The 27,155-nt window shown below is 44.1% G+C and overlaps 1 protein-coding gene across 7 annotated transcripts in view; it reads left to right on the forward strand.

Annotated features, from left to right (window-relative positions):
- The window catches only part of LOC144603471 (dedicator of cytokinesis protein 4-like), a 294,693-nt gene that overhangs the window by 29,239 nt on the left and 238,299 nt on the right, over positions 1-27,155 (forward strand). For all 7 annotated transcript variants that reach the window (XM_078416684.1, XM_078416687.1, XM_078416689.1 and 4 more), the window contains exon 2: positions 25,811-25,894. In XM_078416684.1, the coding sequence (XP_078272810.1) occupies positions 25,811-25,894 (84 nt within the window). The remainder of the gene's footprint in view (positions 1-25,810; positions 25,895-27,155) is intronic.

Consider the following 27,155-nt stretch of genomic DNA (forward strand, 5'->3'; position numbering starts at 1 on the left):
TTGGGTCGAGGAGGGAGGTGTGTTGGTGAGGAAAGACAAGGCTATGCAAGGAGTTGCAAACCTGGGAGAAGGTGTAATATGTGCTGTTTACCTGAGTAGGGGGCAGGTGGGTGTGTGAGCACAGGGTAATAGGGACGGTGCTGTAGTGAGGCATAAGGCTGCGTTGTGGAGGTGCTGGAGACACAAGGGGGAAGGGTCTTTCAGCAGCATGTGGTGGGCATGGAGACACAAGGGGGAAGGGTCTTTCAGCAGCAGTTGGCCCTGATGCAGGGTTTCGTCGGGCAGCGTTGTGGAGGAGGAGCAGGAATGTTACGTTGCAGCTGATGTGTAAATGAAAATTGTGACAGAAATGCCGCGTTTCTGTCTGTCTGAAGGGTTTAGAGTTTTAACGAGGAAGGGAATAGTGTTTGGGCTGCAGGTCATGTTTAGACTTTCAAAAAGCCAGACAGGCAGCAGGCCAAATGACCCCTGGTAGCACGAGCCTTCATTCCACCTGAGGTTTAGTGTGGGATTTAAACACTACTACCTCACTGCAGGATCCTGTATTCGGTCCTAATCCCTAACGGGTGCTATCTATGTGCAACTTACAGTTTCCCTGTGATCAGGTGCTCTCTGTCTCCACCCCCCCCCCCCCCCCCCCCCCCCCTCCCTCCCCATCCCAAAGTAGGTCATACACTGTTATAACTCCTTGGGATAGATTTGTGGGAAAATAATGCAAGCACTGTTGACGTGTGAGAGAGGATAAGGTACAGGGACATCGGGGATAATGGGACTGAAGGGGTCAGCTGCTGGAAGCTGTCTTGGGCCTGATGGGCCAAGTGGCCTCTCTCTGTGTAGTAAGAGTGGAGAGTTTATTCTGAAGGTTTTGCCTTTCACTTCCCGACGTTGTGTTGGGTTGTGTGTGTTTGGCTGTGTGCGGGGTGAGGAAATGTAACGTGTAGGATGTAGGTCAGTTTTCTGGAAGATTTTATTCTTGGCTCTCTGCTGTTGCTGAGAGAAGGTAGCAACTATTATTACTGGCTCTGGGCTCATCTGCAGAACAGTGTTTCATGATTCAGTTGAATATCTGATGAAATTCTCTGTTTCCTGAGCGCTTACAGGCGTGAATGGGAAGCTTTGCTCATCCCAAGATATGTTTTGGAAAACTCTAAAACTGTTGTAATTAAAATAGATTTATCTTTGAACACTAATGTGTAACATTAAATGTCTAACATATGTGTAACATTAGTAATGGAATTTATATCGAAATCATAGTTGTGAGATCAATGTGATTAAAAATATTGAAAATAGGTGCAGGAGTAGGCCATTCGGCTTTTCGAGCCAGCACCACCATTCAATATGATCATGGCTGATCATCCAGAATCAGTACCCTGTTCCTGCCTTCTCCCCATATCCCCGATTAGCCCAAAGAGCTAAATCTAATTATCTCTTGAATACATCCAGTAAATTGGCCTCCACTGCCTTCTGTGGCAGAGAATTCCACAGAATCACAATTCTCTGGGTGAAGACGTTTTTCCTCATCTCAGTCCTAAATGGCCTATCCCTTATTCTTAAACTGTGACCCCTGTTTCTGGGCACCTCCAACATCAGGAACATTTTTCCTGCAGCTCGCCTGTCCAATCCCTTAAGAATTTTATGTTTCTTTATGAAGCCCCTCTCATCCTTCTAAATTGAGAGACATTGTTTGGTAAAATCACCAGTAACCGTATGTCCAACACAAGCCAGCAGCTGGTTGATGAGCCGTCTGATGGGTGATTGCACCATTAACACAAAATAAACACAGCTTTATAATGATCGATCCTTGGGCACAAGGCAGTCACCCAACACAGGCTTGTATTCCCAGAGACCCTCTGGATTAAAGGGTGCTCTATCAGAAAGGATGCGAGGCGGAACGTCTTTAGTCAGAGGGTGGTGAATCTGTGGAACTCATTGCCACAGAGGGCTGCGGAGACCAAGTCAGTGGATATTTTTAAGGCAGAGATAGACAAATTCTTGTTTAGAAAGGGTGTCAAAGGTTATGGGGCGAAGGCAGGAAAATGGGATTAGGAGTCAGCCATGATTGAATGGTGGAGTGGACTTGATGGGCTGAATGGCCTAATTCTAATCCTATAATTTGTAACTTGTGAATTTGGAAATAGTTGCTAGAATTGGAAGGGCAGGACATGCATGATTGGAGGGTTAGGTCCACATCTCAGTGGGGTGAGTTTAATGAGTTTCCACGCAATTGTGTAACTATATTCTGGTTTCTCCGAAGAAAGAAATTCGGTAAATGTTAGTTTTGGTTGTTACATGGGTGTCCCTCTACATCTGCAGTATATCGGCTCCATGGTATCTAATAAAAGTGAAGTTATTCTTTGTCACAGTACTTGTGCTTCATAAATTTTCATTCATTTGAAACACTGCTAATTTAATGTACCATGGTAACTTGGAACCTATGACATGCTGTCTATCTCAGATTATTTCGTTTAATACCACATTGATCTCCTCAGCAGAAATGCTATATATCAATAAAATATAAATATTAATGATATGCATTTATTGGAGATATTTTTAGAATGTAGGCAAGCAGAAGCATTCTTTGACTTTGAAAAATTCAATCTTTCACAACATAACAAAACCTTTAAAATGTCAACTTTAATCTGGAATAAAATATGATATTTTGTTACCTAATTAATTCCAAGATTCTATATTCTGGGAATTTGTGGTACTGATTCAATGTTAGAAAGTCACAGAGAACAAAGAACAGGAAATAACACGTGCAGATCGCAATGTAAGACAAATGAGTCAAAAGGACACAGGGTGCTGGGGTAACTCAGCGGGTCAGGCAGCATCTCTGGAGAACATGGATAGGTGATGTTTCACAGAGTGCTGGAGTAACTCAGCGGGTCAGGCAGCATCTCTGGAGAACATGGATAGGTGACGTTTCACAGAGTGCTGGAGTAACTCAGCGGGTCAGGCAGCATCTCTGGAGAACATGGATAGGTGACGATTCGGGTTGGGGACCTTCTCCAGACCCGAGTTGTCACCTATCCATGTCCTCCAGCGAAGCTGCCTGACGTGCTGTGTTACTCCAGAACTTTGTCCTTTTGTGAATTAACCAGCATCTGCAGTTCTTTGATTAAACAATGAATCAAATGACTTTAACAGTTGCTGTGTAAATGTGGTTGGGAAAGAGGAACCTTGCAGCTATATTTATCACTCTGGAAGAAAATAGAGTCTGTAATGAGCAGCATTATAGATTTAGAAAAATAACCTACACGTGCTTGTTTGAACAAAGCCCTGCTCTATATTTGTGTGATAAGGGACTTTTGTAGGAAGATTATGAAGGAGGCAAGATATTTATAGTACAGTGAAGTTCCAGTGAGAATTTAGTTGTCTTGTACTGCTTCTGCATGTGGGAGTAGCCAAGGGATTAGAGTTGGCTTTCGTTGCGAAAGTGTGAATGAATCATCTGAGAGATCTTGTATACTATGTGTAAATTGGAAACGCAGTCAAGAGAGGTGATACCCAACCAATCTGTGTGTTTGCTACAATAAAACAGCTAGGAAGTTGTTGAAGCTTCTCTTCCAGCAGGGATGTAATAATCTGACTGGATAGCAAGCAACAAAAGCTTTTCACTGTACCAATAATCCATGTTCACGTGCCAATAAACTAAACTGAATAATTTAAAGTTGCAATGCCTTGTATAATATTTGCCCAAGTGTGAAAAGAGATGATGTTGACCAGTTTACAATTTCTGCTGTTCGTGTGCTGCCTGTAATGATCCTGAGTTTCATCGACAAGACTGTATTTGCAACCACACACGATGGTACATTTCCAAATGTAGATGTGAATGGGGACTAACAAGATCACCAGCTTGCCTGGGTTTTGAACTTTAGTCTTTTGATTTCTGTTGATGTTTGTGCAGAATTAAACATAAAGTCTCTTTCTGACATTCACGCGTTGTCCTTTAAGATGAAATGTGGTGGAACAATAGAAATTGGATCTAATTGGGAGAATGAAGAATGTGTCAGACATCCAGTGGCCTTGCACCCAGCTATCCTGCACAAAGGGTGGTGGGTGTTTGGAACAAGCTGCCAGGTGAAGAGGTAGACACAGCTATAGTTGGTGTTAAAAAAGCATTTGTCAAGTCAAGTAAAGTCAATTTAATTTGTATAGCACATTTTAAAACAACCCACATTGACCAAAGTGCTGTACATCAGTTCAGGTACTAAGAACGAACATACAATGGCACACAAACATAACAGCACATACATAAACAGTTCACAGCGCCCCCTCAGAGGGCCTCAAATGCTAGGGAGTAGAAATAGGTTTTGAGCCTGGACTTAAAGGATTCGATGGAGGGGGCAGTTCTGATGGGGAGAGGGATGCTGTTCCACAGTCTCGGAGCTGCAACCGCAAAAGCGCAGTCACCACCTGAGCTTAAGCCTAGACCGCGGGATAGTCAGTAGCCCCAAATCGGCCGACCTGAGGGACCTGGAGATAGAGTGATGGGTTAGAAGATTTTTGATATGGGGGGGGGGGGGGGGGCAACCCGTTTAGGGCTTTGTATGTGAATAAGAGGAGCTTGAAGTTGATTCTGTACTGTACTGGGAGCCAGTGGAGAGAGGCCAGAATCGGGGTGATGTGGTCCCTTTTATGGGTACCCGTCAGGAGTCTCGCTGCGGCATTTTGGACCAATTGCAGGCGGGACCGGGATGATTGGCTGATCCCCATGTATAGGGAGTTGCAGTAGTCTAGGCGGGAGGAAATGAATGTGTGAATGATTTTTTCAATGTCGTCAAATTGGAGGAAAGGTTTGATTTTAGCTACGGTACGAAGCTGGAAGAAGCTGGCTTTTACCACAGCGTTGACTTGCTTGTCAAACTTTAATGCAGAGTCAAATATCACGCAAGGTTTTTGACATGCGGTTTGACTAGGGAGGATAGGCTTCCAAGGCTGCCTGTTATCGTTTATCTGTTATCACTTGGATGGGAAAGAGAGGGATATGGGCCAATTGCAGGAAAATGGGATGAATGTAGACAAGCATCTTGGTTAGTATGGATTAGTTGGGACGACGTGCCTATTTCCATGCTGTGAAATTCATGGTAGACACAAAATGCTGGAGTAACTCAGTGGGTCAGGCAGCATCTTGGGAGAGAAGGAATGGATGACGTTTTGGGTTGAGACCCTTCTTCACACTGCCAATGCCTGTCAAATACAGAGAGTGGATGGTCCTTAACACTGTCAGTCTGGTTGTTTAATGTCAGTGTCTCAGCTGACACACTGCACAAATGTAAACGAGCAGGTACCTCCAGCACTATTGAAAAGGGCCATCTACTTGTAGAAGCAAGGAACTGCAGATGCTGGATTACACAAAAAGACCCAAGTCCTGGAATAATTCAGCTGGTTAGGCAGCATCTGTGGAGAACATGGATAGGTGACGTTTCACAGAGTGCTGGAGTAACTCAGCAGGTTAGGCAACATCTCTGGAGAACATGGATAGGTGACGTTTCACAGAGTGCTGGAGTAACTCAGCAGGTTAGGCAACATCTCTGGAGAACATGGATAGGTGATGTTTCAGGTCGGGATCCTTCTTCAGACAGATTGTAGGGGGGAAAAGGCTGGGAGAGAGGCGAGGCAGGACTAAACATGGTAGGTTATAGATGGGCACAGGTGAGGGGGGTTGTTGATAGGTAGGTTATAGATGGGCACAGGTGAGGGGGGTTGTTGATAGACAGATTGTTGGAACAAAGGCCAGAGATTTCAGCAGAAAGTGTCAGACACACGGATTGAAGAGTTGCAAATTGTAAAGCCAGAGGAGGGAATGTAGCGTTGGCTGGTTGCAGAGTGCAGTTCATCCTATAATTCACATTGTTTACTTGTTAGTGTTTTCTGGTGTGTTTCTACAGTTTTCAGTAGTATTTTTCACTCTGAAATTGTTGGCTAGGGACTGGGGGTTCCTCCTCCAGCCTGTATGTTGTGTGAATGCCAATGTCAATAGTTAAATAAGATAAAACTCAGTAGTTTAGTTTAGAGAGACAGCGTGGAAACAGGCCCTTCAGCCCACCGAGTCCACGACGACCAGCGTTCACCCAAAAACTAGTTCTATTCTACACACTGGGGACAATTTCCAAAAGCCAATTAAACTTCCAACTCGCAAGTCTTTGGGATGTGGGAGGAAACTGGAGTACCCGGAGAAAACCCACGCTGTCACAGGGAGAACGTACAAACTCCGAACAGACAGGATTCATAGTCGCGTTCGTCCCAGGCTCTCTGGTGCTGTGAGGCAGCAACTCTGCCGCTGCACCACCGTGCCGCCCCGAATTAGCCATCCAACATGTAACATGCAGTATCACCAGATACATGATAAGGGAATAATGTTTAGTGCAAGATAAAGGCAGTAAAGTCTGCATGATTTGTGAGCTGGTTGTCTCCAACTAGGATGTAAAGCTTTAGTTCTGTTTAACTGTTATTAGATATATCCATTGTCTCTTCAACTTTCAGTTTTGAAACTTAGTTAGTTAGATGAAAGATAGTCTGAGATAGATAGTAGTTCAGTACTGCTCTCCACCAGCAACTAGAGAGCAGCCCAGGTAGTGTGGGGTATTTCAATATTCCTAATGTTTACCTTGATACGGCCGGTGTAAAAGTTTTATAGAAGGCATGGACTTTCTCAGAGATGCTGTCTGTCCCGCTGAGTTCCTCCTGGACTTTGTATCTTTTTTGTAACCAGAATCTGCAGTTCCATGTGTCTATAGAATTCCTAAATTGCGGTCAGAAGTACTTTTTCTGGATTTGGTCTTGGGCAATGAAGCTGTTCAGTGGGAGAACATGTCTCAGTTCATATTCATTGAACATTGAAGCAAGGTAAAGGTTCTAAATCTGGGATAAAACTAATTTTGCTTGACTGAAGTTATTTGGCAAAAAGCATATTGGAAACAGTTTTCTGAAGGTAATTTGGCTCTTGGAAGAATGAGAGATATTCAAGAAAAAGCTTCAAAGGTGCAAGGTTAAGGATTTCCCAGTGGAAAGGGTGGGACTGGTAGATCGAGAACCCTCTGGATTGTGATGTGCAGGGAGGTTACAATAGAGGAAGCCAGCGTGAAGCAGTAACCTCAAGACAACAGAAAGCTGATTGTGCGACAAGGTGGCACAAAAAGTGAAAAGGAAATTAGAAATGCAAAAAATAGGGATGGGAAAGATATTGGCTAATAAAATCAAACAATATCTTAAGAAAATGCTAAATACTTACACAATATGAAGACAAGAAGACAAATGTAAAGAAAATGTAGAGGACTTGTGGACGGAATGGATGTTTTTAAGGTGGTGAAGGCAAGAGAATGGGGTTAAGAAGGAGAGATGGATCAGCCATGATTGAATGGCGTAGACTTGATGGGCCGAATGGTCTAATTCTGCTCCTATCCTTTATGATCAGATGGGGAGCCAGTTGTGGAAGTGGGTTTGGTTCATGAAGAGTGCGATCTGCTGCCTTTCTCAAGGGTGTGGCTGAGATTAGAGTGTAAGGATGGTGAGAAAGGGAATGTACAGTGTAAGGATGGTGAGAAAGGGAATTGGTTGGTGTTTTAGAAAGTAAGTAAACTGCTAAATGAAATATATATCTGGTTGTTAAAAGGAACAAGGGAGGAAATAGCAGGGACTGTATCTCCATCCTGACCGTGGGCGTGGAGTCAGAGGTGTGGGTGCTTGCCAGCGTTCTACTCTTGTTGAACGGGTAAGTTAAGTAATTGCAGGCCAGCTCATTTAACTTTGGTGGGTAATTTATTGGAACCAGTGTTGGCACTAGAAAATTAATTTATAATGTAATCGAGGTCAACCAGCAAGGATTCATTAAGAGAATGAATTCATTAAGAGACATCGCTGACTGGCATGATTTTATTTTTGAGGAAATAGTATGGAGAGTCGATGAAGGTAGCACCTTTGATGTGATGAGCGTGAGTTTTAGCAAGTGTAATAAAAGGCAGACTGGGCAAAAACTGGAGAGCCCATGGGATCCAGTGCAGATTGGCTCTGGAGGAGGCAAGTGGTAATGGTTGGTAAATATTATTGCGACTGGAAGGCTGATACACGTAGAGTTCCACAGGACTAGGTGTGGTTCCCTTTACAATGGATGTATATTAGTGATTTGGACATGAGTGAAGATCAAAAGATCATGAGATAGGAGTAGAATTAGGTCATTCGGCCCATCAAGTCTACTCCGCCATTCAATCATGGCCATCTCTCCCTCCTAAACCCATTCTCCTGCCTTCTCGCCATAACCTCTGACACCCGTACTAATGAAGAATCTATCTCAGCCTTTAAAAATATCCACTGAATTGGCCTCCACACCCTTCCATGGCAAAGAATTCCACAGAATTTCCACCTTCTGACGAAATAAATCTTTCCTCATCTACTTCCTAAAAGAACGTCCTTTAATTCTAAGGCAATGACCTCTAGTCCTAGACTCTCCCACTAGTGGAAACATCCTCTCTATCCAAGCCTTTCACTGTTCTGTACATTTCAATGATGTCCCCCCTCTTCTAAACTCCAGCGAGTACAGGCCCAATGCTGACAAACGCTCATCATGGGTTAACCTACTCATTCCTGGGATCATTCTTGTAAACCTCCTCTGGGCCCTCTCCAGAGCCAGCACATCCTTCCTCAGATATGGGGCCCAAAATTTCTCACAATACTAGGGGGCATGATAAAGTGGTTTGTGGATGATATAAATATCAGGCACGTGGCTGACAGTGAGGAGGGAAACTATAGATTGCAGGAAGATGTAGGTTGTTTCATTGGTTGTGAATGGAAGTGATCAATGGTATTTAAAGCAGAGAAATGTGGATTGGGTGGTGAAGCAAGGGAATGTGCAGTTGGTCAGAGGAGCCAGGTCTTGGAGTGTATCTTCACAGATCCCTAAAGGTGGCGTGAGTGTCGAGAGCAGGCTCTCATTCAGATGAGGCATCAGTTGTAGGATCAGAGGCACTATTCTAGAGCCACATTCTAGAACAGTATTCTAGAACTGCATCCTGGAACCGTGCCCAATGCCAGCGAGGCTGCATTGACCCCAGTACACAGATTGGGAATGGAAATTGTGGTTGGGCATGGAAGGAATTTGCAAGGGTGTTGTCAACATTTGTTGACTCAAACGAAAGTTTAGATAAACCTAAACATGGATTGTTTTCTTTGGGAAGTTGAAGATTGAGGGGAGCCTTATCTGTGTTTATCAATTGGCAACTATGCACTGCTATTTCCCTTGGCAATGGGCTCAAAACAAGTGGCTATAGATTCTGACTAAATGGTAGGTGAATTAAAGAGGTGATAATGAGGAAATTGTTACTGAAAGATGGAAGATGTTTGGAACCCAATTCCTGGCAGAATTGTAGTGACAGGTAGAAGGATCCAGTCTGAAAAAGAGTTCTGACCCAAAATGTCACCCATCCTTTTTCTCCAGAAGTGCTGCTTGACCTGCTGAGTTACTCCAGAACTTGGTTCTACCTGTCATTAGATCGACACAATGTTTGGAACATGCAAACTGATGTTTGGACCAGTGCGGATATGATGGGCACAATGGTGTCTGTGTTAACTCTTATAATTTAATACATAGCTTAGATTAGTTTAGAGATGCAGCGCGAAAACAGGCCCTTCAGCCCACCGAGTCCTTGCTGACCAGCGATCCCTGCACACTAACACTATCCTGCACACACTAGGGACAATTTACAATTTTACCAAGCCAATTAACCTACAAACCTGTACGTCTTTGGAGTGTGGGAGGAAACCTGGAGAAAACCCATGCGTACAAACTCCATACAGACAGCACCCAGATTGATAGACCTTGCTCAATTGTCTAATAATGCTCATTTGGTTGTTATAGAACAGGATATCAAAGGGGAAAGGTCTAAGTGGTAAAAGATCATTAGAAGCCCACTTTGAAATTTGAATTTACAAAGCCAGGCAACACTTTAATGTAATAGGGGGAAGTTAGATATGATGAAATGAACAACATGATAAAGTTAAAAAAATTGACTGATTTGATAATTAGTGCATGGAGGAGCAGCAAATGACAGCAGTAGAATAATTACCATTGATTAGTCATTACGTTTTAAAGCTGGGAGCATAGAGTCTTACAGTATGGAAGCAGGCCCTTTGGCCCAACCTGCCCACACTGGCCAACATGTCCTATCTACACCAGTCTCACCTGCCAGCGTTTGGCCCATTTATCCCTCTAAACCTGTACCATCCGTGTACCTGCCCAAATGTTTCTTAACACAACCCTGATTGGACTGATCCAGGATGGGGAGGAATCTGTCTACAGACGGGAAGTGACACAGCTGGCATCCTGGTCCCTTCGTAACAACCTGGAGCTCAATGCTCTTAAGACAGTGGAACTGATTGTAGACTTTAGGAGAGCTCCCCCTCCCCTCCCCCCACTCACCATCAACAACACCACAGTCACATCTGTGGAGTAATTTAAGTTCCTTGGAACCATCATCCCCAAGGACCTTAAATGGGAGGCCACCATCGACTCCACAGTCAAAAGGCCCAACAGAGGATGTACTTCCCGCTGCAACTGAAGAAACACAATCTGCCACAGGCAATGATGGTCCAATTCTATACTGCTATCATTGAGTCCGTCCTCACCTTCTCCATCATGGTCTGGTTTGGCTCAGCCACCAAGCACGACATCCGGAGGCTGCAACGAATCGTTCGCACAGCTGAGAAAGTTGTTGGCTGCAACCTTCCCCCCATTGACGAACTGTACACTGCAAGGGCCAGGAAGCGAGCGGGCAAGATCATCTCTGACCCCTCTCACCCTGGCCACAACCCTTTGAAGCACTTCCCTCTGGAAGGCGACTCCGGACTGTCAAAGCAGCCACAGCCAGACATAAAAACAGCTTTTTTCCGCGAGTGATAGTTCTACTCAATAACCAAAAATCTGGAGTCTCTTTTTGCTCTGGTTTATTTCACTCACATGTTTAAACTGTAATGTTGTATTCTTAATATTTTAATGTTTTATGCTTTATTTTTAATCGTTTACTGTATGTTCGTGTTGTTACTTGCGAGTGGAGCACCAAGGCACATTCCTTGTATGTGTACATACTTGGCCAATAAACTCATTCATTCATTCATTCATTCATTCATTCAAACTTGAATGGAATCTGAAGTTGGGATAGTTGTGTGCTTGTCCCAACAGCCTTGCAGCACGGGCTGTTGAAGTAAGAAATAATGTGCATGAATGTTAGTTCTCTCTACTCTACTCCATGGAATCCTCTGTCATTGAAATAATTGGGAATGTGTCTATTTAGTAGAATACTGAATAGAATATGAATTATTGCTCGTGCTCCAATTTTATTTAGGAAATTATGCTAGTTTGCTGAAAGTTAAAGATTCTAATTCATGAAGGAATTGAAAAGAGATGAAATGGGGAATTATTGGAAGTACACGGGAGGTCAGACACATTGGGATGTGAGGTTATATCTTTGATGACGTCAAAGAGAGCAGGATTTTACCACTGCGAATGAAACAAAATGATCTGGAAAGCGTTTACGGTGAAGACTCCGGAAATGACAAATGAAAATATGAATAGTATAGGAAAATAACTGCAGATCCTGGTTCAAATCGAAGGTAGACACAAAATGCTGGAGTTACTTAGCGGGTCAGGCAGCATCTTGGGAGAGAAGGAGTGGGTGACGTTCCGGGTGGAGACCCTTCAGAAATGACAATATGAAGCTCAGCAAGAGGTCGAGAGGGATTGAGCAACCCGACCAAGTGGTGTTGGTGTGACCAGGATCTGTCAAAGCGGGCTTCTGCCTTGGTAAATTGTCTGTGAACAACCTTTGATTTGTCAATGTTTTATCCTGGTTTGTAAAGTGCCTGGGCTTTTGTAAAATCTATAAATGTGAGTGTAAGAGGAGCAGTCAGCATGCATCTCACTCAGTCCATATGGTACGGAACACTTCTTCATGCCAAACCTGCTCAGCAACGCGTAAGTGTTCAGGTATGCAGGGGGGAGGTGTAAAGACCAGACATGCAGAAGTTAATAAAATCTGTCAATGGAAAACTCCAGGAGTTTACTACCTGGGTCTAGACAATCTGTACCGAACAATCACACCATGTTGGTCTCATTATACTTAGAGTGAATATGATGCTTTTTGTCTATGGGTTTTCAAGTATGTTGGAATGAAGGAAGGTGATTGCATCTAGAGAAGGCATTGACTCATCATGCAATGTAATTGGTTTGTTAAATTAAGTTTAGGTTTATTATCACATCTACCAAGGTACTGTAAAAAGCTTTGTTTTGTATGCTATCAAATCAGATACACCATACATCTGAATCTGTGGAATTCTTTGCCACAGAAGGCTGTGGAAGCCAGGTCAGTGGATATTTTTAAGGCAGAGATAGACAGATTCTTGATTAGTACGGGTGTCGGGTTATGGGGAGAAGGTAGGAGAATGGGGTTAGGAGGGAGAGATAGATCAGGCATGATTGAATGGTGGAGTAGACTTGATGGGCCGAATGGCCTAATTGTACTCCTATCACCATTGACTTTATGACATAAATACAATTAAGTCAAACTCCATTACAGTAGGTAGAGCAAAGGGGAATATACAGAGTGCAGAATCTAGTTCTCAGCATTGTAGCGCATCAGTTCCAGAGACAAAGTCCAATGTCCACAATGGGGTAGAGGTGAATCGGACAGTACCTTTGCTTATGGGAGGACCGTTCAGAAGCCTGATAACAGAGGGGAAGAAGCTGTTCTTGAGTCTGGTGGTGCGCGCTTTCAAGCTGCTGTACCTTCTGCTGGATGGGAGCAGGGAGAAGAAGGAATGACTGGGATGGGACAAGTCTTTGATTATGTTGGCAGCTTTCTTGAGGCAGCGTGAAATGTAGATGGAGTCGATAGTGGGGAGTGTGGTGGGTGTGATGGACTGGGCTCCATCTACAATTGTGGGGAGTCTGGTCTGTGTGATGGACTGGGCTACATCTACAACTCTCTAAAATATCTAGCCGTTTTGGCCAGAGCTGTTCCCAAACCTAGTTGTGATGCAACAAAACAGTATGCTTCTACGTACATTTGTCGAGGTTTATAAGAGTCGTTGGAGACATGATGACATTTCTCAGTCTCTTGAACCAGAGGTGTTGGTGTGGCTTCTTGTTGGTTGCATCAATATGTTGGTCCATGACAGCTCCATTGATGCTAATTGAGGAAATTCCTGAAGTCGACAACTATCTCCTTCGTCTTGACGACGTTGAGGGAGGGATTATTGTACTAACACTATGTAACTAAGTTTCACTATCTCTTTCCTGTGCTCTGTCTCATCAATGTTTGTGATCCGACCCATCACAGTGATGTCATCTGCAACTTGTAGATGGAGTTGGAGCTGAATTTGGCCGTACAGTTGTGAGTGTACAGGAAGTATAGTAGAGGATTGATAGCACATCGTTGCAGTTCACTGGTGTTGAAAATTATAAGTGTTGTTGTCTATCCTCCCTGACTGTGGCCTGTGGGGGAGTTGAGGAGATGGCAGATGGGGGAGCTGATTCCTAGAACCAGGAGTTTGAAGATGAGTTTGGATGGGTTGATGGTGATGAAGGCAGAGCAATTGCCGATTAAATAGGAATGTAATGTAGGTGTCCTCGTTTTGGGATTTTGGTCTATCACTTAAGGAATGTTGGAATGAAAGAAGATTCTTGCATCTGGAGAAGGCACTGGGACATCAGGAAATGTAACTGGTTTATTAAATTATTATGGCATAGAATTACATCCAGCAAATGTTCTCAGCACAAGTGTAATCTTCAATCATGCACCATGGACAATAAGAGACTCGTGTACATGAGGAGAACGATGTTCATTAATTTTGTTCATATTGGTACGAGTGCTTTAAAAAATGAATTATTCTTTTCTCTCAGCAACATGAAAAATGTATCCAAAGTTGTTATGGAGATTTCCCAGGTCAGATCTAGTGTAAGCAGTTTGAGGGACAGGTTTCCAATAATCTGCTCTGACATGCCCTCAATCTCAACCTTCATTGTAGTTCCAATTAGATTTCCTTGTCATTTCTTCAAATTATATTTTTCATGGTTCAGTACAAACCTGAGAGTCAATTTCTTGTCTCTGTGATTTAATTCTCATCATGTGTGATCCCATGTAAAGAAGTGCAGGAACTGGGCTTGGGTTCCTCCATGCATTTCAAAAACAGCATTGGCTTCAGTTGTAAAGAATTGGATAAGAAATTGTATTTATGAAGCGCAAGCTGAAATTAAGTGAGAAATGGGGAAGGGGGAAAATAAATGTAAATCGACTCTTAGAATTAGAATCTCTCAGCAAAAGTTGTGCTTCTTTCAAAGTTGTTCTCAAGTTGCTATCTGAGTGAATATGGTAGACATTTGGGAATCAAAGTGAAGCCACTTTAAACTGTTGTTATCTCTGCTTCTAAACCAAAGGCATATGGTGATGGCTAGATTCCTTGTGATATTTACAGAAATACAGCAATATAGGGGCAGAGCACACAACAGGAACAGGCACTTCGGCCCACCATGTCTGTGCCGAGCATGAAGTCAAGTTCAGCTCATCTCCTCTGCCTGCACGTGATCCATCTCCCTCCATTTTCTGCATATCCATGCGCCTATCTAAAAGCCTCTTAAACGCCACTATCGTATCTGCCTCTACCACCACCCCTGGCAGCGAGTTCCAGGCCCCACCACCTTCTGTGTTTAAAAAAAAACTTGGCCTGCACATCTCCTTTAAACTTTGCCCCTCTCATCTTGAAGCCGTGGCCTCCAGTTGTTGACAGATATTGACGTTTTAAGCTTGTGCGTATGGAAGTAAGGTTGTACATTCTTCAGACACCGTGGTCACTGCCGGGTCTAGCTTTCCTTCACTCTTGAATTCGGATTCATCTATAGTCTGTGTGGGTTTTGTGGAAGTGGAATAATCCGGTTTCATCGCCGAATGAATGCGCACTTGTGACCTGTTCCCATGCTCTTGTTTTGAATTTCTTGCACGTCCAGAATCTCAGGATGTTTCACCTTATTTTTAGGACATTTCTGACACCCAGCCGTCAACCCAGAAATATTTAGATCTTCAACTCATTTAAATACTTTACCATAAATGTTATAAAGCACTGATTTATTATATTTTAAAAGAACACTGTTATCTTGGCTAGTTTTGTGGGTTGCTGAGGAATGCGTGAGAGCTGTTTTTGGCACCGTACAGAGTTACGGTCTGTGTGCCAGAACATTTGAATGGGGTCAAGTGACAAGTGTATTGTTGGTTTCCTCCAGTTTGCTGCTGCAACTCACTCACAGCAGTGAAATATTCAAGAAAGAAATATTCCTACAAGTTTCAGAAGACAGTGGTACAAGGTTTAAATATGTCTCAAGCCTAATTAATTTGGAAATAGTTTGTTGATTTATTTGTAATTAATCATATTGTTCAGTTTTTAGTTTAGAGATACAGCACAGAAACAGGTCTTTCGGCCCACCGAGTCCACGCCAACCAGCGATCCCCGCACATTAACACAAGCCTACGCATACTAGGGACAATTTACACTTACACCAAGTATACAATCCTAAGCCAATTAACCTGCAAACCTGTACGTCTTTGGAGTGTGGGAGGAAACCGAAGATCTCGTAGAAAAACCCACGCAGGTCACGGGGAGAACGTACAAACTCCATACGGACAGCACCCGTAGTCAGGATTGAACCCGAGTCTCTGGCTGCAAGCGCTGTAAGGTAGCAACTCTACCGCTGCACCACCGTGCCGCCCGTGTTCTTGTTAGTATTCAGATATTCAGTCGTTTTTATTCTTTGAATGCAGTGGGAATTTAACATACATCTTTAACTGATATGATTATTGCTGGCTTCAAAAGCTGTGGAACATGGAACGAGATTTCACTTGGATTCGTCCTTGGCAACCAGCGTTGTTGCACTGTCTCACTGTGAACAGGGACAGAGGTGGGGGATGGTGGGAGGGAGACTGAACAAGTGTGTAAAATGGAATAAAAACAGTGCTGGAGGAACTCAGCAGGTCAGGCAGCATCTGTGGAGGGAGATGTTCAGATGATACCTCATGTCTGGACCCTTCAGCCTGACGAAAGGTCCCAACCTCAAAACCTGGCTGTTCATTCCCTTCACAGATGCTGCCTGACCCACTGAGTTTCTCCAGTACTTGGCACTTTACTCAAGATGCCAACATCTTCAGAATCTTGTCCCCAAGTCTGTAGAGTGACCGATGTATGTGAAATCAGTTCAAAAGCCAAACGCAACGATCAACAAAAGTGCCATCTACACCTCCTGAACCTGGCTCGTATTAATGTTACGTTCATGGAAATCAAGGCAGGGTTCATGACTGAATGTCTCCCTGTCGCCATAGCTACATCTTGCTCTTCAAGCCCCCTATATTTCTTTTAACTTATTTGAAATCCTTCCCGACCAGTGGAGGGGTCCAGGGTGAAAGTCTGTGGAAGGGTCTCGACCCGAAACGTCACCCATTCCTGCTCTCCAGAGATGCTGCCTGTCCCGCTGAGTTACTCCAGCATTTTGTGTCTATCTTTGGTTTAAACCAGCATCTGCAGTTCCTTCTTACACAAGAAGCTTCAGACTGTGCCGATCTGGACCAGAGATGTGCAATTATCGGTTACTTGGTCATAGCTAAAAGAGAACAAAACCATATAAACTGCAGTGCCTAATTAGAGCAGAGAGAAAGAGACAAACTGTACACTTTCAACTAATGAGCATTTTGGGATTCTGCAGAGTGACAGAGTTGAGACACAACTGTCCATGGTCAAACGGCCGTTGGTAATAAAGCATTGGACAAGCTTGGCTCCAGAGAGAGCCTTTTAAAATGTGAATACAGGACTCAGAATCCAGGGCACCCTTGGTGTACGGATCACCTGACTTGTGGAAATCTAATTGTTTGCAAATTTTCTCATTCATCGCAAAGGATTTTTCTAGACGGTAATAATAAAATGTTTTGTGATGTCTATTAACAACTGGATCCAGTACATATTAAAGATAAACACAAAATGCTGGAGTAACTCAGCGGGACAGGCAGCATCTCTGGAGCGAAGGAATGGGTGACGTTTCGGATCGAGACCCTTCTTCAGAATGAGGAAGTGTGTTCTTCACACCAGTATATATTGTGTTAGTTTATTGAAGGATTGTGTTGGGTGAGTATTGTTGAAATAAAGGAATTGTGCCAAGTTATGTAGAGTGGCACAGTGTGGGTGAAGGGAGTACACGGGTGTTTCTGACCTATGGGGATGTTACCTGAAGGATAATCCTCGTAAACAGAACCTTGCACCATCCAGGGACTGCTGAGGGTCAGCAAATCACAGTCAACTTACCTCCGTTTCCCAGAGCTTTTGTAAAATATAACCATCAAGACACAGATCAAATATTCAGCTTTCCCTCTCTCTCTCTCCACCCCCCTTCACAGTTCTCTGACCAGTCTGACTGTTCCCCTGATTACATTGAATCTATGTTTGCTTTGTTGTCACTTTCTCCCAGCTAACAATGATCTATTCCGCATTTCCCTTGAGCTTCATCTCTTTTGACCTCTTACACTTCCTTATCTCTGTAACTCCCTCTCCCCTGATGCTCAGTCTGAAGAAGGGTCTCGACCCGAAATGTCACCCATTCCACCTATCCAGAGATGCTGCCTGTCCCGCTGAGTTACTCCAGCATTTTGTGTTATCTGTCTATTCAGTTTACTAGTTAGCATCACGCATCCAAAACACTGACAACTAACACCTGATATTCAAGCCTAATCTCATTTAAAACTTCATGTGTAGGAAGGATGCTCCCTGTCCCACTGAGTTACTCCAGCATTTTGTGTCTATCAAGGAACTACAGATGGTGGTTTACACTGAAGATAGACACAACATGCTGGAGTAACTCAGCGGGTCAGGCAGCATCTCTGGAGAGAAAGATTAGGTGACTTTTCGATTCGGGTCAGTGTCTAAAGAAGGGTCTCGATCCAAAACGTAACCTATTCCTTTTCTCCAGAGATGTTGCCTGACCCGCTGAGTTACTCCAGCATTTTGTGTCTATCTCTCATTTAAAACCTGGTCTTTTCTGATCTGAAATAAAAACATAAAATGTGGTAGCACTCACCGAGTCAAATATCATTTGTGGAGAAAGAAACAAGGAATGTTTCAGGTCCACGACCCTCCTTGGAGAACCTTCACTCTTGTTAAAGCATTGCGGGGGTTTTAACCACAATCTTAACCTCTTTTTGAGGGAAGATAATCTAATAGCAGAATGGATGATGACATCCATAGAATAAGTGAATGATTCATGCACATTGAGTGTGGGGCCAAGATGGGATAGAACAACAATTGAGGGTTGCCTGTTGGGATATTTCAAACTGTGAAGATGTTGGTGTTGAATACTACTCAATGACAGGCCTATTTATAACTCCGCTGCTCAATATTTGGCAGTTTTCTCTCTCAGCATGAGTAGCAATGCAGTGCATTGGAAGCAAGGTTACTCTGCACTGACTATCTCTGACATCTCCCTCCCGTTTCTGGACCTCACCATCTCCATCACAGGAGACAGACTAGTGACGGACATTTACTACAAGCCCACCGACTCGCACAGCCATCTGGACTACACTTCTTCCCACCCGGTCCCCTGCAAAAAGTCTATCCCCTACTCCCAATTCCTCCGTCTACGCCGCATCTGCGCCCGGGATGAGGTGTTTCAGACTAGGGCTTCCGAGATGTCCTCGTTCTTCAGAAAACGGGGCTTCCCCTCCTCCATTATAGATGAGGCTCTCACTAGGGTCTCTTCTACATCCCGCAGCTCCGCTCTTGCTCCCCCTCCCCCCACTTGCAACAAGGACAGGATCCCCCTCGTTCTCACCTTCCACCCCACCAGCCAGCGGATCCAACATATCATCCACCAACATTTCCGTCACCTACAACGGGACCCCACCACTGGCCATATCTTCCCATCCCCTCCCCTCTCTGCGTTCCGCAGAGACCGTTCCCTCCGTAACTCCCTGGTCCACTCGTCCCTTCCTACCCAAACCACCCCAACCCCGGGCACTTTCCCTTGCAACCGCACGAGATGCAACACCTGTCCCTTTACCTCCCCCCTCAACTCCATCAAAGGACCCAAACAGTCTTTCCAGGTGAGACAGAGGTTCACCTGCACCTCCTCCAACCTCATCTATTGCATCCGCTGCTCTAGATGTCAACTTATTTATATCGGCGAAACCAAGCGCAGGCTCGGCGATCGCTTCGCTGAACACCTGCGCTCGGTCCGCATTAACGCAACTGATCTCCCGGTGGCCCAGCACTTTAACTCCCCCTCCCATTCCCAGTCTGACCTCTCTGCCATGGGCCTCCTCCAGTGCCATAGTGAGGCCCGCCAGAAATTGGAGGAGCAGCACCTCATATTTCGCCTGGGCAGTTTGCAGCCCGGTGGTATGAACGTCGACTTCTCCAACTTCAGATAGCTCCTCTGTCCCTCCCTTCCCCTTCTCCTTCCCAGATCTCCCTCTATCTTCCTGTCTCCACCTATATCCTTCCTTTGTCCCACCCCCGACATCAGTCTGAAGAAGGGTCTCGACCCGAAACGTCACCCATTCCTTCTCTCCCGAGATGCTGCCTGACCTGCTGAGTTACTCCAGCATTTTGTGAATGAATCTATCAAAATACTTTCTGTATTCAGGTCCAAGACTGTTCATTCTTGTTTAAGTTCTGTGGAATCTTCAACCAAATGAATCAAAATGCTTTCTGAATGCTACTACATTCAACAAAGGGCGGCACGGTGGTGCAGCGGGTAGAGCTGCTACCTCACAGCGCCAGAGACCCGGGTTTGATCCTGACCATGGGTGCTGTCTGTACGGAGTTTGTACGTTCTCCCCGTGACCTGCGTGGGTTTTCTCCGGGTGCTCAGGTTTCCTCTCACACTCCAAAGACATACAGGTTTATAGGTAAATTGACTTCGGTTAAATTGTTCCGAGTGTATAGGATAGTGCTAGTGCGCGGGGATCGCTGGTTGGCGCGGACTCGGTGGGCCAAAGGGCCTGTTTCCGCACTGTATCTCCAAACTAAACTAAATTGAACTAAACCCAAAGTTGAAAGTTTGCACAACTACATTTTAACATTCCGGCTGTGCACCTCGTTGAAGATGTTCTGAAGTTTTCAGGAGTTTCTGTCGTGATCCAAGCCCCTCGCGAATTATACATTTATGAGCTGCTGATTATTAGATCAGTAAGCTGATACACTTTTATTTCCTTTCTCTCAATTCACAAAGAACAGGTTGACCCCTTGTTTTTGAAAGTTGATTTATTGCTGTTAGTTGCAGTTACTCCAAAGACGTACAGGTTTGTAGGTTAATTGACTGAGTAAATGTAAAAATTGTCCCTAGTGTGTGTAGGATAGTGTTAATGTGCAGGGATCGCTGGGCGGCACGGACTCGGTGGGCCAAAGGGCCTGTTTCCGCGCTGTATATCTAAATCTAAATCCTGACTGGTACCTGACCAACGGCATCTCATCATGTGACCACTGGTTAATTGGTAAACCAACCATCTCACACAGTGATTGTGACGTGCACTATCATCACTGCAGTCGGCCACCATTACTTGAAAGCACTTTTATCATCCTTCATAAAATACCCTGTTCCAGTCCTTGGAATGTTAGTCCCTCAACCCAGGGGCCGTTTGTTGTAAATCCCATCAGGACCCCCTCTACATTTCCTATTGTCTCCACAACTGAACACCAACTCTAGAGCAGCCCCTCATTCTGTGATGGGACAGCATATCTTCCCTATTGTCAAGTCCGTGCCTCTTGATTAAGCCCAGAATTGTGTACGGCTTGTTAATCACCTCCCTGCTCTGCCATAGTCAATGGTTTTGGCCTTCCATAACCCTGGTCCTTTGCTCCTGCACTTGTTCTAGAGCAGCATCTCTTGTTCAGTATTGCCTTTCCTCATTCTTCCTTCTAAAACGTATCACCTCACATTTTCCATTGTCAATTGAAGATAGACCCAAAATGCTGGAGTAACTCAGCGGGTCAGGCAGCATCTCTGCAGAAAAGGAATAGGTGACGTTTCGGGTTGAGACACTTCCATTATCCGCTGTTTAATTCATTTCTGGCCTTTGCAGGTGGAGAAATGAGAAACTTTATCAAAGGTACACAGCGATTGACTTTGACACCTGTTCCGGGTGATCACAAGTGATGTCTAATCCACAAATGTTGTTAAGGCATTAGTGTTTAAAGACGCTTCACTCATCTCGTTGTTTTGGCTGTGTTCACACTTGTTGCCCAAGCCCATGTGTGGAGCATGGCTATTGTGCTGCTGAGGTCACCTGTTGATAAGGATTGAACTTGGGGCAGTGAAACGCTGTTGTTGGCAGTTCTTATCATTTCATCTTTATGGAATGGAATACTTTATTGTCACATGCGACAAGGCACAGAGAAATTCTTTGCTCGCATGCCCAAGGTGTGCAAATGGCCGCCACGTACAGCATCTCCTCCAACAGGTTGAACCCTGCCATCAGGGTGAGAAGTTTTCCAAGGCTCTGATGAATGTTGACTGCTAAGAAAGATGAGGTTTGACGTTGGTTTAGGATAGCTTGTGGATTTGCACAGCCTTGGCCAGGTGTGTGGCTTTTCACTGCAAAGCACTGCATTGCTAAGAAATGTTGTGTTGCATAAATAGTAACAAGCACCAGGAAGTGAGCAAATCGGAAATGGCATGTTACTTTAAGATAACCACCATTCTAAGAAATTTGGGTTTGCTTTGGACTTTATTGCAGCAAAGAGTCAATTCTTCAAAGAAACAGAAAGTTCAGAACTATGTGAAGGATGTGGGAAGGCCTGCCCTGGGTAGAGAGGGTCTGTTACCCTGAGTGTTGGCTATTGTGGAGGCAGAAGAACTCTGGGTTTCCAATAGTTGATGTAAATGAGGACTCTGCTCACTTTATGCTTATTACTTAAAATTATTCACATGAATTTACCGATTTTAATCTGGTAATTGAAGACTGATTTTGTTCAATGACGTTTGTGCTGGCCGGGTGTAAATGGTAAATCTTAGCAAGACGAGAGTTTTAATTTGCATTTAAAGTTGTTTAGTCTTGAGGCAATTAGCTCGGTGAATTAAAACATCCTTAATGATGTAGGTGGCTTGAGCTTTTAGCAATCACTGTAGCCAAAACAATTTTCTGCTTGATCTCTGAAAATACTTTGGTATTTTGGATTAAATTCAAAAGAAATATTGCTTATTTATAAACGTTTTTCCTCATGCATACATTTTAATAAATTGTTTGTATATATAGATAAAGACAACTTAAACTAATGCTGGCAGGATTATTTAAAGTAATTCAGTAAACCACTTTATGGTCTTGTTCAGTCTTTAAATGATGCTGCTGCTTAAGTCATTAGTGATAGGAGCAGAATTAGGCCATTCGGCCCATCAAGTCTCCGCCATTCAAACATTGCTGATCCTACTCTCCCTCCTAACCCCATTCTTCTGCCTTCACCCCATAACCCCCCGACACCCGTACTAATCAAGAAACGGTTCCCATGGGAGGTCAAAGTCTATCCAGGACATTGCTGCTGGGCTGTGTGATGCTTGATGCATCAGTCCTGCCAACATCCTCATAAATCTTCTTTTAGGCTTCAGACTTTACTTTAGACTGCAGAGATACAGTGTGGAAACAGGCCCTTTGACCCACCGTGTCCGCACCAACCAGCGATCATCCCGTGCACTAGCACCATCCTACACACAAGGGAACAATTTACAAGCAGAAGACTTGCTCCACCTGGTCCCACCCAATAAAATGCATGTATGTAGTCTCTATTGCAGCTGCTCCTCACGTAGCCTCTGAGTTCCTCGAGGTGTACGCTTCCTGGTCTCACAATCTCATCTGTTGTTCCCATTGCTTCTTCCATCCTTTATTCGTTTTCTTTAAAGGTGTTTTCTCTTTAACTCCTTCCTGTTGTACATGATTTTACTTGCTATAAAAATGTAGTGTCTTGTTGTAACTTCAAGAATTTTAATTTCAAATAATGTTCCTTGTACATTTAACACTCTTACTTATGGATTTGCCATCCTCGGCTACGTTTCTAAGCCTGATCTGCTGAGTTCCTCCAGCACTTTGTCTTTTGATTGTTTTTGTGGCAGCTTTGTGTTGAAATGTGCTCAAGGTCAGAAGACTAACAAAATAACTGATCATATTTTTATGTCAAAATAAAGGAATGTTCTTACGAAGAACTGGTTTTGTATTTTTCAAAATGGACAAACTGAATTGTTATTGTTATGTATCCTAATTTGTGGAGAACGTTGGGATGTGCCAAAATATTGCCCTTGTGTGCAGGGAAATCTAGATAATTGTCCATTTCCTCAAGAATTCGGATGCTCAAGATAAAATTGCAGGCAGGAAATGCATGGTATTGGGAGAAACAGAAAACTGCTAATCGGTGTAATCTCGGTGAGCTGTTCCAGTCCTGGAACTCACAGCTGAACAACAGCTTCACAGGGAATGTGTAGGAAGAAACTGCAGATGCTGGTTTACACCGAAGATAGACACAAAATGCTGGAGTAACTCAGCGGGTCAGGCAGCATCTCTGGAGAGAAGGAATGGGTGATGTTTCGAGTTGAGACTCTTCTTCATGTCCAGAGATGCTGCCTGTCCCGCTGAGTTACTCCAGCATTTTGTGTCTATCTTCACAGGAGACATCTCGTAGTTCAGGAAAGTCAGTGGCAGTATTCCTGGGGCAATTAAGGATATGATGCCTCTGTCCCAGAAATTCATCTCAAATTGCATTCCATGTGTGTGAACCGGCAGACAGCAAGTTTCATCAGTATAAATAACCAGTGCAGCCATGTAGATGGAGTATTGCTTTTCTAATTGCTGCATGTAATGCCCATGGGACTCATTTGCTGCTGGAGGTGGTTTCAATAGTCGACAGTTTTCCCTGAAACAAAAGGACCCGAGAGAGATGCTCTCGTATGTAGAATGCTCTTTATTCCCACTCTGCTAACCTCTCGTGGTGAAGGTAATCACTTCATTACTGGTGTGATTCCTTGCCGTTAATAGCAATGACAATATTAACCACATTCTTCACCAATGGCACCCAGTTATCTGTGGTTAAACTCTTGGCACAAGGCTGCTCATCATCTTTGACCATCAAGAAAGATCAGAGATACGAAGGATTGCAAATTTTACAATGCCCGTATGTCTCAAAGAGCAGTCTAAGTACGATCCATGATTAATTGCTGTGGGTGAGATGAAACATTTTGGTGAGGGCTTGAATCCACAAAAGCAAGCAGTGGGTTGCACTTTGGCACAGTTTGTAGAGTGTTCCCCACCCCATCCATGTTCTCCAGAGATGCTGCCTGACATACTTAGTTACTCCAGTACTCTGTGAAACGTCACCTATCCATGTTCTCCAGAGACGCTGCCTGACGCGCTGAGTTACTCCAGCACTCTGTGAAACATCACCTATCCATGTTCTCCAGAGATGCTCCCTGACCCGCTGAGTTACTCCAGCACTCTGTGAAACGTCACCTATCCATGTTCTCCAGAGATGCTGCCTGACCCGCTGAGTTACTCCAGCACTGAGTGTCTTGACGGGGATTCAGTCCTTGCCTTCCCTGCTATCTGTGTGGAACATTTATCTGTGTCCACTGGGTTTCCTTTCAATCTTAAAGTTTAGGCGCTGTAAATGCACTCTGGTGTCTGGTAGAATCTGGGAAATAATTGAAAACATCTGGGGTTAATGTAAATGGTGGCTTGTGAGTTGCTGTGGGCTGGAGCTCCTGTGATTGAGCTGTAGGAATCAGAGCCCCCTCTTTCCTGGCAGTCACCTGGTTAGAAGGACCATCTTCTGACAAACCATTACTTGGAGATGGATGAGTTGGGAGGAGAACTCAAATGATTGGTTGGTCACATAAGCACAACAAAAGATGGAGTTAAAAATAGGAAAAATGCTGTGTGGTTTATATTACAAAAATGTCTTGAAACGTTTTTCAAAAAAAGTACCATCAAAGCAAGAAGGTGCAGTCAGCAAGTCCATCCTACCCACTGCACAGGATTGGGCAAAAGAGCAGAAGGTTCAACATGGTCCACAGTTTGGATTGCCAACATTGCATGATCATTGTGTGAGTTTTTAAAATGTTGAATAGCATGTTTAATCAATATTTTCTGCTGAAATTTTGTTTGTGATATGTATTTGATCAATTTACCCCCTGGGTAAATAAAGTTCTATCGTATGGCATCCTGTATCCATGCAGTCTCTTTGTAGACCATTGCTTTTAATGGTCATCTGATGACAGCACCTTCTTTCTTGCTAACAGCATGGAGCATTTGCACTGATTTCAAACGGATTTCAAACTATAGGTTGCTTTAGACTTCAGCGATACAGCATGGAAACAGGCCCTTCGGCCCACCGAGTCCGCGCCGACCAGCGATCCCAGTACACTAACACTATACTTACAGTATCCTACACACTAGGGACAATTTACAATATTACCAAATGTCAATTAACCTACAAATCTGTACGTCTTTGGAGTGTGGGAGGAAACCAGAGCACCCGGAGAAAACCCAAGTGGTCACGGGGAGAACGTACAAACTCCGCACAGACGGTACCCGTAGTCAGGATCGAACCCGGGTCTCTGTTGCTGTAAGGTGGTAACTCTACCGCTGCGCCACCGTGCCACACACATGTTACAAAAATATGTAAGTGTTGTTGTTTAATTCAGGATGTGTGTAACCCATGCAAGGAAAATAGTTGCCCATGCATCATGTTTTATATTTTATAAATGTGAGCAGAATCTTCAGTAATAATTGAGGTGTTCTGATCTCTCCTGCAGTGATCTCGGGGTTTCGGGGAACGGTCCCTCACGGTTTACCGTTGGAAGTAGGAGACACCGTCCAAATACTGGAGAAATGTGAGGGTGAGTTTGCAAATTCTTTGAGGAATGAAAACATCTTTCATTGGAAATTGTGCGTAACATGTTCATGCCGGGATTTATCAGGTTGTTTTGTCAGAACAGGCATTAGGGACCCAACGGCAGACTTGTATTGCTCATGTTATGCTCTTGATTACTGTCAGCACCAACTGAGAGCTGCTGTTTCAGGCTGTTAACTTTGCTAATGCTCAACAAGTTCAGCTTTACGTGCTCTCTCAAAGGCCAGCGAACAGATGTAATTGGTCATAACTCGAGAAGGTGATTAATTTAATTGTGAGTGTAGACGGATTTGTAACTGTGGCAGTTTGATGATTTCTAAGCCAGCACACTAAAACACCAAGTTGTAATACTGAGATTTAATTGCACTGATATGGGGATTTTGGGCAAACCTAGAAAAGCAGACAAAATGTAATAAAAAGGAACTGCAGAAGCTAGTTTATACCAAAGATGGACACAAAATAAACACAAAAGAAATGCAGGCGCAAGGAACTGCAGATGCTGGTTTGCAGAAAAAGATACAAAGCGTTGGAGTAATTCAGCGGGTCAAGCAGAATCTCTGGCAATCTCTCAGGCCAAATGCATTGTTGGGGGTTGTGTCCATCAGCAGCCTGCGTGTGTGGAGCAGACCAGCAAACAGCGCAGCATGGCATTTTCGACTGCACTGTCCTCCGTCCCCCTGGTGGAGGGGTAGACCTCACGGCCCTCGACAACAGCACATTGCACTGGCTACAGCGCCTGGAGGGCATTACATAACCTCTGCTGCCTCAAACGCAAGAAGAAGAAGATGGCCAGGACACTTTTTCAGTCTGAAGATGGGTCCTGACCCGAAACATGTTCCCCAGAGATGTTGCCTGACCCGCTGAGTTACTCCAGCACTCTTTGAAACATCACCTATCCATGTTCTCCAGAGAAGATGCCTGACCCGCTGAGTTACTCCAGCACTCTGTGTCTAACAAGAAATGCAGTCTGTTAAGGATGTTTTCATTCATCAATCAAAGTTTGATTCAAAATATGTTTGTGGGATGGGGAAAATTTACTTATTTATAATTCCCATGTGTATAGTACTGTTTTTGACTGCACTGATTCTTATATAAAATGCGAAGGTATTTATTCACAAAATGCTGGAGTAACTCAGCAGGTCAGGCTGCATCTCAGGAGAGAAGGAATGGGTGACCTTTCGGGTCGAGACCCTTCTTCAGTCTGAAGAAGGGTCTCGACCCGAAACGTCACCCATTCCTTTTCTCCT

This window comes from Rhinoraja longicauda, chromosome 20, assembly GCF_053455715.1.
Source record: "Rhinoraja longicauda isolate Sanriku21f chromosome 20, sRhiLon1.1, whole genome shotgun sequence".
NCBI lineage: Eukaryota > Metazoa > Chordata > Chondrichthyes > Rajiformes > Arhynchobatidae > Rhinoraja > Rhinoraja longicauda.